This window comes from Lepisosteus oculatus, chromosome 17, assembly GCF_040954835.1.
Source record: "Lepisosteus oculatus isolate fLepOcu1 chromosome 17, fLepOcu1.hap2, whole genome shotgun sequence".
NCBI lineage: Eukaryota > Metazoa > Chordata > Actinopteri > Semionotiformes > Lepisosteidae > Lepisosteus > Lepisosteus oculatus.
Window position 1 is genome coordinate 8443599 of NC_090712.1, and position 16760 is coordinate 8460358.

A 16760-nucleotide genomic window follows, 5' to 3' on the forward strand; every position below is an offset into this window, starting at 1 on the left:
GTAGTCTGACAAAACATATTGATGGCAGTTTTTAAATGCAGCTCTACAATAGGCTACTTGTTCTCAATGTAACATTTCTAAGCCTGAAGACATATTTATAGCAGGCATAGGGCATAAACTCAATTCAGTCAGACAATATTTGTTTAATCCCACTCTATTTTGAAAAACCATCGACTGTATCAGTACTACGTCTAGTCAGTTAATAGAATGTAGAGCTAAGAGCAGACAAACACCTTTTTTAATAAGAATGAATATATTCCATTTTACCTGCAGGCATTGAATTCTTATATACATTCCTAAATTAATTAATTAGCACACTTATCTACTTTAGGAGGGAAAGGGTGAGGGAGGGATGACACATTAAGAATGGCATAGAAAACTATTTTGTTTTTCTTTTGTCAGTTCTCCTTAACAGTGAGTAAAGATGATAGTATGTGCAGGCTGGGCTCTCTCTGCTTTTAAAGAAAAGGGACGTCTACAGCCCCCCAGGCACCTGCAGGCTTGCAGTGATGTCAGTGAGGGATGCACCTCTCCTCCAATCAGCACTCAGCACTACATACTACTGTAGCGTGTCAACAGATCAATGAGGTGATGGGTCTGCAGTGAGTGGTCGCTGTGTGTGGAGATGTAAAGAAACCATCTGAGGTTCCAAAAGGGGTGGGCGCATAGCAAAAAAATAATTGGTGAATCTGTTTTTAACAAATGTCAATCCTGTTCTGGTGATGTTTTTGTTTTGCAATATTAATATCTTCAGCTGACTCTCATGTAAAAACAATCTTTAAAATTATTTTTAAATTTAAAAAAAATTGAGCAAAATGAATCTTTACCATTTCCATCTACAAATATTTTGCCCTATTATCACATCCTAATTATGTACAAAACAGGTTTAAGGACCCACAAGTCACCATTTTACTTTAAGCCAGATTGTAAATTTGTATATGATTGACTAGATTAGAAAACAAAGCATACAGCTGCCCTTCTGCTAATAACTGCACAGTTTAAAGAACTGCTTTCTGGTACATGAAATTGTAAAAAGGTAGAGCAGTATTATAAGATCCACAAAACATATTATTACAAAAGATATATACAGATATATCAATTCATATTTTGTCCAGTGGTTTTTAAAGTTAAACATACAAAAACATAAAAAGCAGTAGTTTTTCAGATTCATTTTTTTCTCCCCATAAACTCCTTAGCTTCTTTGCTTAAAGTGTTTAGATCCTCTGCAACACTGTCATCAGAGTCTGGTACATAGTCAGAATCCTCATCACTGTGGTCAGAGTCCTCCAGCTCCTCATCGTCGATGAAGCTGTCATTCAGGTCATAGTCATTGGGCTCCCCATCATCATCATCTCCTGCCAAAGCACTCTTCTTACCTGCTGGAAAAGACAAGTTTCCCCACACCTTAAAATCAATACCTTTAGTAATTGCTTATATCACTCACTTATGTCTTTTTAAGGCTTCCACCATGATAATCCCACAGAACGCTCCTCCTAACCAACAAGACCTACCTTAATAGTCCACCTATTTATAATCCGTAAAACAAACTACTTGTATTTGGACGTTTTCTGACGGGAGAACATGCAAACTCCACACAGTACCTCGCCCAAGCTGTAATCAAACGCTGGACCTTGGTGGTGTGAGAGAGCAGCCAACCACTAAACACCTAAAAAGTATCACACTGTATTTCAGTGTTTCTCAACCTTTTTTTGTACCAGGTATCATCTCCTTAAAGTCCTTCACTGCTGAAAAGTGGTCCACAGCAAGAATACAATTATACTGTATTGTCACTTCTACAATGAACTTGTATACTTTCATTACAGCAGGGACCAGTCAGAACTGCTCCATGGACCAGTGCAGGTCTGTGGACCAGCAGTTGAAAATGTGGGCTTTGTCACACCGGTCAGTGCTACTATTGAAAAAGCAAAAGTGCTTAAACTATGGGCTGTTATTGTACATCTGTAGCAAACAAAGGGTAAACCAAATTGTCACTAACAAAATGCTAAAATTATATAGTGGAATTTTGTTCAACTTAACAACTTAAAAAAATAAGTATTTATGTCATTCATCCCCTGTGTGAGAGCCTAAGCACTAGAATTTGCCACAGTAAGTACTTTTCATTAGGCTGTTGGAAAAGGTGAAAATACGTTTTTCCATTGATTTAAGACTCCTGTCAAAGCTAATATATACACATGCATGCTATGCAGGTAAGACGCTAAAAGCTGCTGAAATGCTGTATTTAAACATTTTCATCTTATTTCACACTGTCAGAGTCATGTTTAAAATGGTTTTATATCAATCACTCTGTATTCTGCAGAGAAGAGGCAACATAGCTATCAGCAGATCTTTTTTCTTGTCTCCCTGGATTCCCTGAAGTGGGCTCCATCCTTTAATATGAGAAGTCTACTTATTCCTCATAAGGGTCTTGTTACACAAGAGCCTATCCCAAATGTATAGGACATATGAAGTGGCCTAAGTGCACAAAATTAAATTTCCTATGCTACTGCACTTAAAATCATCATCCTCTTCAAGGGGAAAGAAAAACTCAGTGAGTTTCACTTTCAGTGTACTGAATGTGTGTATGGAGGCTCAATTTTGTTTTCTTGGAGAAAGGGGGGGGGGATCACATGTTTCTCACTTTACAGTAGACAGCACACACCCGTGCAATACGCCTCAAGCTCAGAAACTTAGCAGAGATTTAGGATCACTCTAAACCCTGCTCCCCCGAGATCCGAGAACTCCAATACTGCACCAGCAATTGCTTTGTCACAGAGGAGTGTACTGTATGCATGATGCCTCTGTATTGTTTCCCTGAATGTATTCTTCATCCTGTAAGCTGTTTTGTTTTATCGAACAAGAACAGACCTCGACATACAGTATGTAAACAATAGACTTTCAATACTATCCATAAATGCCTGGCTCGCTTGGCTTCAGTTAATGCTATAGATTACACTAAAAACTGTATTGTTAGCACCAACCAATGTTTTTACCTACACTTTTAATAATGTTAATGAGATAAATTTAGAGGTAATCATGCATTTTCATTATGCTTATCCATTGTAAAGAGTCAGAAATTACCTATTGGCATATGAACATCAGCATGCAACAATCCTCATTTCTGGCAGGGTTTTTGTTCAATTCAGTTTTAATTAGCATTTTTAAATTAAAGTTCATTTTCATCCATGTAAACCTCTATTCATTCGTCCACATAATTTTTTGAACAAACACAAACACATTTAAGCTGTTGGCTGCGTTTCTTTAATGAGATTCTGGAAACATGGTGCTCGTTGTCTCGGTGAAAGTCTCTTTGCTCTGCAGGCAGAAACAATTTCCTGAATTTTACAGAGTGTGTTAAGTACATGGCACTAATGAGTGGAAAGGGAGTATTTGACACATTATGCATGGAAATAATAATGGAGTAACTAATGAAACTCCAGTAATGGAGTTGAATAAAAATGATGTTGTCTGGTATGAATATTTTTTAATACTATGATTTCTTAAAACTTTTGTTACCTAAAAAGATGCCATATGAATTTTTGTAACCTAAAACACATGGAACACCATTTTGCAACAAATAAATGTAAGAATTGTGCATTATTAATTTCTATATTAATAAACACAACAGGCTTGGTTTCAAGCATAATTTCGTAATATAAAAATGGAGAAGTACAAGCAAAGCTTTGTAATCATTTTTGTTAACCGCTAAGGAATACAATGAAAAACTCAGAATAATAATCCAATTATCACCAAAAGACTTTTTTTTGTTAGTGGTTTTGTGTCATAGAGCATCTTTAATAAAGTTTCATTAACCAGGCTGGATTTTGTTAGAAAAGGGTCACTCTCTGAGAATTGGTTTTTATGATTCAAAATGCTGACGGCTGGTCAAGATGGTAATAATAATTGCATCATGTTTCACATGCTGCTTTGTCTCAGGAACTGATGATTTATTGAGTCTTTAACCTTTCACCACTTGAGTGTGCGCAGAATGAACACTTCCTCATCTGTGAATATCTTGTAATGAATTGGATTCACTTCAGGAAAATTTAGCTGATTTTACAATTTGTAGCAATTAAAATACTTTTGCACTGGTTGAGGTGAATCTTTCGAGGTTATGCTTTGATGCTTGGTAATTTTAAATTTATTAAGACCTTTAATTTATAAATAAAAAAAGATTTTGTGACCCCCTCACACTACAAAGCTATAAGGTTTTCATCATGTTTACTACAAAAATATAAAGATCTACATATTCAACTGCAGTCCACGTGTAAATGAACTTTAACTGGTGTTCAAAAAGGAATAATTTTATTTCACTATCTTAATAGCAGAAGCCTGGTCTTTTATCAATGATTGTTTTCTTCCAGTCTTCAGTATTTCCCAATATCATATCAAAGATCTCTGTTGCCAATTCACACACCACCTCCAAAGTGGAAAGGGATAAGTCTTTTATCTTCAGTGGAAGCCTACAGATAAACATAGTGAAATGCAGGAAAATGAAAAAGATTCATGCTTCTGTTTACTGAAGATGAATCCTAAGTTCTTACAGAAGCTATATGGGTGATAAGGCACAGCTGAAATAAACTGTAATCCAAGCTCTTTCATCTTTCATTAGTCAGAAGATCTATAACTACAGCTAACATTTAGCCATTTCTGAAGAATTACAAAATAATGTTGTTTTCCATGTTAAGAAAAGAAAAAACAAATTCTTCTTTAGGAGCTCTGTTTACTGATGGATGAATATATGTTACTTATTGCTTCCTTTGAATTTTACTTATACTGTACATTTGCTTTAAAAATGTACCTCAAAATACTGATGTGATACTGAAGTTTGTAGATTTTCCTAAGTTTAATAAATCATTTAATAAATGTTTTCATATACTCCTGTTAGGAAATGTGGATATGTATACACTATACAGAAATCCTTCTCTCAAGTTTTTAATTATACTGAAACCTGTTTGTTAAATGCCCATAATGGACATTATAAAGAAAAATATGAATACAGTATATAGATACTGTTAGAAAAAATAAAAACATGCCTTTCACTTTCAGATTCATTTCATATTTTAGAAAAAGAAAAAAATATGTACTGCAAAAACCAGGTTATGATAAAAATGACATCCTTTCATCCTAACTTCAAAATTTGATATTTTTACACAAATTTACATGGCATAGTTGAAAATCAAATAATCTAAAATAATTTGCACTTGTCACACACAGAGTGCACACACTTCTGTCCAGGCTGTCTGTCATTCTGCCTCATTGTCTTTTGGGTCCAACAATGAAGATGTAAAAAGTGAATATACTGTGACAGAAGACTAAACATCCCTATGGTGGAAGTTACATATAAAATTCACAATATTACAAGTGAAATGTACTAGTGTGTTATTTTCAATAAGAGTGAAGATTTTTAGATTTACTGCACAGTCTGAATCCTAGTGGTCCAGAAATGAAAATAATTCAGTGGCCTCTAAACCACTAATATATGTACTATGAGAAATTCATATTCATATGTACTTTAAATTAGTACAGACAATACACTGTATTTCTGAAAATATACATCAAAAATAAAACAATAGAGTGAATACAGTATGCTGTATCTAGCAATTAAATTCAACAATTGTTTTTTGAGAGAAGAAAACTGATTTTGAGAGAAAAATGAAGCCATACCTTTTTGGATGCATTTCCTTTTTGGTCTCCTGTTTTCAGTTTCTATTACCAGGAAGAAAAATGATGAATATGGATGTAAATAATAAAGCCAAACGGCACTTTTTTTTGAAGCATTACTATTTATAAACCAAACAGTCCTTCCCTACTTAAGTTCTAATGTTTTCATTTAGGAATGTAGCACATTAACAGAAAGCAAATAATAAAAATGTTTCTCATACAAAATGAAATACAAATGAGAACACGGGGCTATGATGGAAAATAGATTACTTAGACATTAGAATGCCTGATACGTTTGACACAACCTTTTCATTTGCTGCTGAAATGAATAATTATTTGTACTTACCTGAAGCCTTAGTGTGTCTGTATTCTTTCCTGTGTTGTGGGTTTTTCCTGAAAATATTTGAAACCTAATGTAAACTGCATGCTTAAAAATCAGCAATGTCAATAACAGAACTATAAAGATTAAATTTTAAAAGTTATTCTATGAGTCATGTCTTTCAGTAAAATTAAATTCAAACCACTGATAGACTTAAGTCATATCTAAAGGCAGCCTCCTGTGATGTGGACACAATTATTTGCGTTCTTATTATTTAAAATGTCCAGTCTTATTTTTAATTTAGCTTTTTGTCATTGTTGCCATCTCCCCTCTATTTTGTAGGCTGTCATTTTAAACATCTTTTAGTTTCTTTTGTGTTTTAGTTTGTCCTATACTCTATTTGCTGTCCGTTTGCCAAAACAATCTCATTATAAGTGCAATTTCAAATCCCATGAATATAACCTGGAGGGTTTGTAAATACTTCCAGGACACTACAAATGAAGTTTAAAAGGCAGACACATAAAACAGTTTGTATGACAGGTGCAGCACAAAACACAGACAAATAGTTTTTGTACTATCCACCTCGACAGCATTCAGCCTTCACCAATGCTGCCACACAAAGCTTCCAAACTCAAGCACTAAAACTGAGTTATTTGCTTGCCATTACTGATTAATTGAAATACGATTTTTTTATGTCCTTTAACTGGAATTTATTTTTCAACTGAAAACTTCATTCTACCAGGCAGCATCCAAACAATTTCAAATGACTACCACGACATGAATACAAATTAAACTAAGGGGTTTGAAGAGCCTAGCAAAAAGCACTGCATGCATGGTAACACCGTGCTTTTGTGTAGCATTTGCACACCTGATGCTCAGACACACACAGATGACAGTTGTGAAGAGAATATATCAAGCTGACACAAGCCAGCTTCCCAATATGTTTAATTTACCTAAATGTTTAACTTGCATATCAAAGAACTGCACGCTGTTCATCTATTACTGCTTCCAGAATTTCCACTGCAAAGGATTTAAAGGAGAACTATTTAAAGTTATTTAATTTAACATTCACACCCATACTAAAAATGGCTGCTGCTGATTGTGATTCCACTAAGCAAGTGACCCTTGGTACCTCTATACTCCAGTGAAGTACTTCTGGGGGCCACATAAGAAATAAACTGTAAGGAACAAACTGTACATCAAATACTGATAGCAGTGCTGCTGTGATACCGGCTTGTACCCACTGCAATCTCTCAGCTTTATAATGTCCATTCAGAAGGTACCTGACATCAATCAGAGAATTCCTTAAGATTGCATGTTTTATCACACAAAGGAAAGAAGGTACAAGCATTAAAAGGCGTATATATAGACCGTAATTTTTTTTGCAGAATTCACTTCCTATAAAATCCAAAACTTTAAAGCAATTCCCTTGTACTTTAGATCGTACCTAATATGTTTGCTTCTCCTAACAAACCTGACTTTCACAAAACAGAAAAAAAACACTCACTGAGATCAAAGCACAAATTCAAGGAGGTACAGGGCAGTGGCAGCTGGATCACGGCCAGCATGTCCATTCGAGCTCTTCAAGGAAATGTATGAAAAGCTCTTCATGAAAAAGTACGAATGCTCATCTTAAAGAGATAACGAGCAGGTGGCTCTGTGCGATATTAAAATAAAGGAATATTTGTGCTCATCACAAAGAGAGGTGTATTCACTGGTGCATTAAAGCCCCGGGGTGCACAGTTTACTTTAATACACATGGTAATAGCAGAGGAACAGGACTGGCAAAATATGACTTCCTTCTTTGACTCGGACCTTTTGTGCAGAAAGAAAAACTGAACGGAACCTGTGAACATTTAATTAAGGAAAAATAGGCTTTTAAGAATTGGATGTGAATTTTAAGTATACACCAGGCAAGAGGTTTTTAATATTAAGGTACTAGTCCTGATATGATGACAAATTATTGTGCAGAGATCTTGCTCTAGTGCTTCATATCCCTTAATTTAAACATCTTTAAAAATAGAAACAAACCCAGCCATCACTTCCTTTAAGCAATTTAAAGACAAATAATTCAACCAAATAAAAGATAAAAACTGTAAAGTTACTTATGTAAGGATTTTAAATGAATCATGAAATCAGCTATGTGCAAAAGTGTTAATAGTTTTTTTTTCTGTAAGAAACTGTTTAATTACTGCAGATGCATTATTTTTTAACCATAATATTTTCTTAACATACATTTCTGTGATTAGCCTCAGATTACAAGAATTAAATCACATGAACATTATTATGGGCATCACGGTGACACAGTGTTTAGCATTGCCGCCTCACAGTGCTGGGGCCCTGGGTTTTTGCTGTGTGTTCTAGTTTTCTCCCACAGGTCGAGATAGGAGACATACTGGTAAGTTAACTGGCTACTGGGAAGATTGGCCCTGGTGTGAATGTGTGCAGGTCTATGTGAGCACTGGATAGGCTTTGGCTCCCCCGTGACCCTATATTGAATAAAGAGGTTAGATGATGGGTGGATAGATTAATTATTATCAATATTTCTGAACACACCATAGTTCTCATCTACATTGTCTCCGCAATCTGCTTCTGCCTGTCTTCAGTAAAGACATTCTCTACATTTTAAACCCTGATGGTTCGCTATAGAATTATGACAGAACCTCTGCAGAAAGAGCTATAAACAATGACACAATGCAAGGGCACGATGACTCACGAGGTCACGGAGGAAGGAGAACACTTTTTTTTCAGTAACCCCTTGTCACTGTAAACAGTCATTTATTGATCGCCTTGAGTTTCTGCACTTTTAATAAACCTCGATTGAGGCCGCAGTTAGAGGAAGACTTCGAAAGCATTTTACCTTTTTTAAAAATGACAAAATCATCTTTCTTGCACTTCTGCTGACTGACAATAGCCTTTTACGATTTCAAATACAATGAGGTAAAATCACTTCTCTCAATCAATTATCTTGAAATTTGCCGGCAGAAATTAGACACCATCAGAAAAGTGGAAGGTCAAGAAAAATGACACAATGGCATAAAAAATAACAGGTCACTTTACTTTACGACTGAAAAGTAAAGGAATAACTAGTACTGCATAAAGCTATTAATTAACAATAAAAATATAATTACTGTCAGTAGCTAAGAGCTTTTATTTTTTTAGAGAGATTCAGAGGTTATTTGAGACCTGTTACAAAAAGGATTTTGTTATTATTTTTCAGTGAACACTTTAGACAAAAAAAGTTCTGCAAATTCAGGAACATTCAGTCCCCAGCAGAGAATGGACCATGTAACAATTCCCCCAAAAGTAGCACAGATTTAGTAAAGTGTTTTTAATGAACTTTTGCAATTTAAACATACACAGGAGATTTTAGAACATACATAGGAAATTCTATTCTTTGATCTGTTACACACATTTTCTCTTTCAAATGTTCACAAAAGCACCTTTACAATACATAATTTCACCTTCTCTCTCTTTAATGTACCATCATGTTCTCAGAACTTTACATTTGATCTTGTCTCTATGCGTAACACACAAATTAGAAAATGTTTGTCTCATTTCCACTGCACAAACCAAGTACAAAGTAAACATAGATGAAATGTAAGGATTTCCATACAAAGCTTATTATCAGTACACATACAGATCTGAGATGCTTTATGCTTACTGCTTAAAGCAGTTACAGGGTATCTGTACTATCTATCTCTACTCAATCGCGTAATAAACAAAGCAAGAACAATTCTGGAAATTAGCAAACTGAAAAATGAATTGCTGATCTGTTGCACTCCATATTAAGAGGTACAATGTGTTAGGTACTACCTTTAAACCTTAACACATGTAGTATTACAAGGCACACACAATGCTCAAAGTTAACATGGCATTGCCATCTTTTGTTTATTCTCCTCTGAATTCACTTTCTTTCTAGTAGGTGTGTAAGTTTCATTAAGGAATCGTGCTACACTATGGTGCAGCTAGAAAGTCCATAGATAACGCAAATATATACTATAATGCTTCTCAGAAGACAGATCAAAGGTCTATGGTTGACTGTTATTAAGAAAATGCCCCAGAAGTTAGAAATATTATCAAGTTCATATCCTTCTGATTTCAAACACTGAACATCCTCTTTTCTGATCTGCACTGTCCATACTCTTTTAAATGAACAAACACAAATGTGAGCTTTCCTTTGCATTTGCTCACTTGTGCACAGACCTTACAAAATTGTGCATTAAGCATGCAAAAGTAGCACTGTGTGAACTTAAAGATGGTTAATATGTGCCTGAACTTTCTGAAGTGGAAATCTGAAAAGCGACCTGCTGACAGAAAAATGAGCAGCTTCGTGATCTCCTAAACAATATGTAAAACACAAAAAAGCCTAAGATGTCATCTTAGGTGCAGGTTTAGAAACGTAGCTAATGAAGCAAAAGCAAAAAATAAAACAATAAGGTACAACAACATTGAGGGCAGGGTCTTGAGATCATTAGCAATTCTCTTGTTGACCTCCACCTTCTAAGGGTCTGAGATCCTACTTTTACCTTAAAAATATAAAATTCATTGAGAGAGGCATCTTTTCCTCCTGATCATTCCTCCACTCACACCGTCGGGTATTACCCATTTCAAAGCTGACACTAAAGTACACTAGTTCTTCTGCTTTCAAAATTCAAAGAATTCTGTTTAATGGATGAGGCCTTAAATACAACTTCAGGTCAGGTTAGCTCGTTTCAGTTTAATTGGGAACAGGCCACAGCATTTACACATCACTACTGTACATCACATCTAACATCACAACTATGAAACTCACTTAAGTAATAAGTAATATACAGTATCAATAGAATGGGGACAGTTTGTGGTCTCATCATAGAATCTTGCAGATCTTAATTCCGAATTACTTATAGGTGTGTTGACTGTTGTGCCAGGTTAGGCTACACTTTGAATACTGAATGCAATAGGTCTGTGCAGTAAATTCCAATCCCAATTTTGAAGCTTTGAAAATATGCACTAGCACATAATAATGCATGACCTTTTCCTCACCTGTAACAATCTGTTCCATATGGACATTCTGGCCGGCAATCACTCACATCATCACTCACTGCCGACTTTTCCTCATAATCGCTATCTCCCGGATGGCTGAATTCCTGAAAATGCACTGGATTTTTCCTAAAAAGAGGAAATAAAAAGACTCATGGCTGGCTTCAATCTGATCTGGAAATGTAATTTTCCAGCAAGAAATCGGTTTGGTTTGGTGATGCTTACATGACAAACTGGCTCACTGTCTGAACAGTTCATTGTTAATTATTGTAGAACAATCTGCGTTTGCTGTATTGCTTAGTGCCCCAGTAACACAAGTTTTTAAGAGGGAAGTAACTGAAATCTTCAGACAAAACGTGCTGTTGTTTGTGTTGTCAGTGGTCCAGTCTATTGCCCCTATAGTTTAATTGGAAGATGAGATGGTCTGTGTATTGGGAAATTGACTTCCACGTTTTTTGAATGAGGCTGGTTTCAAATATAAGAATTAAACCAGAGAATCAGAATAATACAATAATGAGATAGGTGATAGTTCCACATTTTGAGCCTCCTCTTTTTGCATGAGTGCTCTTCTCTACATCTTATATTATTAATTTGTGTGTTAATGGCACACAAAGAATTCCAAATAGTGAATTTTGTGTATTGATATCTACACAAAGGCTTCCATGGCTATTGATGTCAAAGTTGCATTTAATCATTTAATTCCTTACCTCCCACCGTGTTGTGTGCAAAATGTATTTTTATAATTTTTGAATTGTCTTCTTTACTCATGCCTCTTTTCCAACATGAATGAAAGATGTCTGTAACAATTTTGGCTAGGGTAAAAATTGTTGAACGCTGCAGAAATTATAACATTATATTTAAATTTCTCCCTCAGTACATCTTTACAAAAACATTTAAAGAAAAGGAGCAATATTCTTTTAAAATTCCAATAAGATTCATAGCTTTGTAAAAGCCACAATGGGTTAGCAATGTTAATGAAGGTTAAGGTAATGTTAATAAAATGTAATAAAAATTGATATGGTGCATGAATTGCTTCCTATGATATTTCATTCCACAATTCTATGTATGCTGTGGTATTTATCTATTGCTTTACCACAATATGTTGGTATTTTTTTTATTCATTCATCTGCAGCTATTTTATATGACGAATATTTCAACAGAACAGGCTGAACAGCCTATGCCTTTTAACACATCTGTTATTTTTCTGTAATAACCACAGAAATGTACATCATACAGAGAAAACTGGAAATGAAAACTTTCAAGCTAATTTAAAAGGATGTTCCACAGATTAAAATTACATTTCCATTTCATACTTTGTGTGCTGATCTCCTTACAAGATTAAAAATAAAACCAAACTATAAATAAGTACTTTTCTCTCCTATAATAATAAATTACATTCATAGTATGTGACAAATTTAACAATAAAGTTGTTTCTACAAGCAAGAAACAGTTACATGAAGTTGTTATTTGATAAAATTCTGTGCTCTGGATTGTACAATTTGGTGTGAAGAGCAATAACTAAAAGAAGCATAGCAGCCTTCAGAAATAGAAACAAAATCCCATTTTAAAATATTTATGGGCTCTTAAGAGTTCTGTATTTAGAATATTTTAAAGCAAACCTTGGCTTTGATTTTAAATGTAGTCATAGATTTTCTTAAGCATGGAAACTTTTCTCCATTTTCTACAGTTAGTGTAACATAATATTCTTAAAAATCCTGACAGTGAAGCTAAACAACAGGGAGGCTGTCATCTGCACATGATTTTCAGGCTGTATGACACAACCAGAAGGACTCTGCCTTTAATGTAAGTTTATATAGTGTTTTTTAAACATACATGGGCACTTAGACTTTCACTCAAACTAAACTCTCAAACACTCTGCCTGCTATCAAGCTTGGGTTGTGATCATGGAAACTTAGGAAAGTGTTTTGTGAAATGAGTCTTGCATATCTTTTTCATAGCTGTCCAAATGAGAAGCACATGCTGAAATCTTATTCTGTATCCGGACTGATGAGAAAATGTGTTGACTCATTTGTTTACTGTTTTTATTTTTCTGATGCAGGGTATCAGATGGGTTAAACTGAATGAGTTTTAACTGTGATTAAACAAAAGGAACGTCAAATGTCTCCAGCTTTTGAAAGCTGCCATTTACCTGTAACAATTTGTTCCGTACATACAGGGGTTTCTAGGCTGTTTTCTGCTGGTCCCGGCCATCATAGGGCTTGCACTCCCAGATGAGCCTGTAGCTTTGGGAAGAGTTCCCTGGCCTTTGCGTTGTAGTGGTCTCTGAGATGGGCCTTCCTTCTCTTCGCTGTCACTCAGGTCCACTTCTCTAGACTTGGAATGAGGATCGGACTTGCCAGCTGGCACATGGCGCAGCTCCTCGTCGTCGCTGAGCCTCCCACTGACCTTGTCCGACTCTTCAATGTGCTCATCCTCTCGTCGGATTCTGCCGTTATCCGCCGCAGAAGAGGTAGCCTGTGGATACAAATGTGCTTCTGATTACAAACTGTTCTTTCAGTGGCTTAAAGAAAGAAGCTCTCAGATCTGCCTCAAATGCAAATGGCATTGGTAGCCTTTAGGATTACCACTGTCAGGCAGTATACGAGTTCATATACAGTATGACTCTCACTCCAGTGGGGAGACTGACCTTTTCTTGTTCAGCTATAGGTCTGTTTATATATCTGGGCACCTCTATTATAAATGCAATAAGCTAAAGTCTCGGACGTATGCCTATTATGCCTCCATCAAGAACTCCAGGTGTTCCAGAGATATCTGGAGAGAAAACAAAACTGACTGCCTAAAAATATTTATGACCTTACAGAATTTCTTTTTGTGGCTGGTGCTGTTGGATAGATATTACAAAATGGACAGTGTAGCTACACAGAGATCTAATCTTCAGTTTAAGAATTTTATGACATAGGTCCTCAATATGCCTTATCTACACCTTTTTATAACAATGCACAGTCATTAATGATATGCTTGCTTTTTAATAAAAGGGAGATAACACAATAACTTTATATTGCTGGAGATGCATTTAGCACAGCAAATTGATAAAGTGATTTTCAAGCCAAATGCACATAGCCATACTTGCATCTGCAGATACCAAATAAGTAAAAAGAAAATTGTATAATCCGAAATTGCTAATGAAGCAGGGCTCTTCTAGATTAAGCACAAAAACACATAACAGACAGCAAAAAATCACTTTTAGATCAAACTGAATGTCATTATGGGGCATGGATTCAGTTTTTGAAGTAGTATATTATTCATCTATCCTCAATTTCAAAAGAGGCAGTCTGGAGTCCTTCCCCTTTGCAGGGGGGAAAAAAGATTAAATGTTTCTGAAGGTTGTAGTCATATGAAAAGGAAATAACTTTAACCAGAATGCAGAACTGTTGCTTTTTAGATGGTCTGTTTCAAATCATAGACTCCTGCAGGCAAAGAACAGCCTAATTTGGGGATGAGAAAACATTAATCTTTTTAGTTTGTTGTTTTAGTACTTGACCAATTGCATTAAGCTCGGGCCAGTGTGCTCTTGTTTTGTTAAGAATTGAGCGTGGTCACAGCTGAGTAATGGATTGTCTCAGATATCAGCATAGCGGCCATTCTAATAATGTAAGTAACGCAATGAGTTAAATGAGCTTCATAAAGGTACCAGGATTATTATGCATCGTGCAGAACAATTCAGCAGGAGTTATTACACAGGTCTTTTGGATCAATACATTTGACATGATTAAAAAATAAAAAATGTACACACACTACACAAATTAACTTTGTTGACACAAATGCTGGAAAGTTATACTTGATATATTATTTAACTTTTAAAAAAATGTAAATGAATTAACATATAATCCCGACCCATAAAAGAAAGCCACTTTGGATGTTTGGAAGCTGGGTAGACACCCGTTATGAACTGGACGTATAAATGCATCTTGACAGCTGTTTGAAATGTAATAGCCTTCAAACGCCTCATTAATAGGTTTCTAACGCTTTCCCTGCAGTTATCAGTTTGAATTAGGGGGCTTCATGACAGGTAACACAAAAGACGATGATGAACCCTGTTAGTTTTAAAATACCATTTCAAATGTAAGCACAGAAAAATTAAAGGTGGACAGAAAAACAACCACAGGCTTACAATCAATCATATACTGTAATTGTACTATTGGAGTGAAAACACTCAATTGAGCTGAGGGCTATTTCTGGGTATATCAATGAAATGGTTTTGCTCTAAATGACACTGCAGCTGCAGGTTGTTTTGTGATTTACAACAGAATACGATCTATGAAGCATCATGTCTCCAGTTACAGTACAACAAACCAGGCCTTTGTGGTTACAGGCACTGCTGTCAAATTAATCTGACTGACACTGAAAGCTATAGCTAAGAGAATCTTACATGGACTGACTTCAGTCATTCTTGCAGAATCATCTTTTATAAGTTTTACACTCTACAAAAATAAATTAAGTTGCAGCTTCCTGGTGCAGCTGTTTTCTTTTTCTCTAATTTTACACAATGAAAATAAAGAAGAAAAGAGTATTGTGTCATTAAAAATAGTTCTGTGGTTTATCTTAAATATGATTGTAGGATGGAAACCAAGTCTGAACCTTTAACCTACAGTAGACTAAAAATACTACTATTGTACAAGGCTTAAGCATCTCACTGTTAACAAGATAAATTCCATTCAACAGATAGGACCACTTTACATTCTCACTTATATTTATGTCTCTATTGACCCATAAACCCTTTACACAACGTGGATTAGAGCAGGTAGAGAAAGGGCATTATTGATATTACTCCACAAGTGCCATAATAATCAAACAATACCCACCCTGTCCTTTGGGGTCAACCACAGGATGGTTTGACAGTGTTAAAGCAGAATATTGTTTGAACATCAGGATTGTGTTCACTTCTCAGATGGTTTTATGTAAAAATCAAAACAGCAAAAACATGTGGAACCTGGACCCACCGCCCAAAGGAACCAAGTCTGTCAGTCTGTACTTGTCACAGCTGCAAATCAGAGATTACTCTGGCTTTTGACTGGCTCTTCATTATACAAATCATAATGCTAATGACTTTGTTCAAAGGAGAAGATATCTAGTTCACACATTCAAAATGCACCTTTGAAGCTGAAGAATAAATTTACTAAGCCTGATAAATCAAATTTAGAAAATGTAAATTTGGGTTTTTATTTTCGCACTTCACAGAACATAACAGGGGCAAAAGGATGGGAGAATGTGACAGTTTATTTAGCACACATAGGGGTTATGGCCAGTTTTCATTTTAATAGTCTCCTCATTGATATTTGGAGTGCATGTAAATTTCATTTTAGATGATTACTATATTTTCTCATTATTTCCAAAGGTTGTATCAAAGTTCTTCTACGAATATAGACACATACTGAATGACTGAAAGACATAGCTCTTTTGCAGGAATGTACAAATATACTGAACCAGTGAAATACCTGGCATTTCTCTCCCTGTACTTCCTCACACTTCTTCCTCTTTGGCTTCCTGCCAGGTGATGCCGGTCTTGTATCAGTCTCTTCTATGCCCTTAGAAGATGTCAGTTGACTCCGACTTCCAGTGCCTTTCGACTGTTCAGGGCTTAGTTTGCTTCTACCTTGTTTTTCTCCTCCTAAAAAGAAGGGAAGAGACTTTTGTTTGTATTAAACCCTACACATGAAACAGAGTCAGCTTGTGTTGACCATTAAACTACCTTCAGTAGAGAGGCACTGCACCTGCTTTAAAGAACACACCAAGGATT

General features: G+C 35.6%; 1 protein-coding gene across 3 annotated transcripts in view; it reads right to left on the reverse strand.

Moving 5' to 3' along the window:
* Positions 1 to 526: 526 nt before the first annotated feature.
* Positions 527 to 16760, reverse strand: part of aplf (aprataxin and PNKP like factor) — a 40778-nt gene continuing 24544 nt past the window's right edge. For 2 of the 3 annotated variants that reach the window (XM_015362677.2, XM_015362678.2), the window contains exons 7-12: positions 16459 to 16631; positions 13152 to 13477; positions 11006 to 11131; positions 6008 to 6054; positions 5665 to 5706; positions 527 to 1379 (exon numbers count right to left, since the gene is read on the reverse strand). In XM_015362677.2, the coding sequence (XP_015218163.2) occupies positions 1168 to 1379; positions 5665 to 5706; positions 6008 to 6054; positions 11006 to 11131; positions 13152 to 13477; positions 16459 to 16631 (926 nt within the window). In that variant the 3' untranslated portion in view covers positions 527 to 1167. The remainder of the gene's footprint in view (positions 1380 to 5664; positions 5707 to 6007; positions 6055 to 11005; positions 11132 to 13151; positions 13478 to 16458; positions 16632 to 16760) is intronic. The other variant, XM_015362679.2, reaches the window with a different exon arrangement.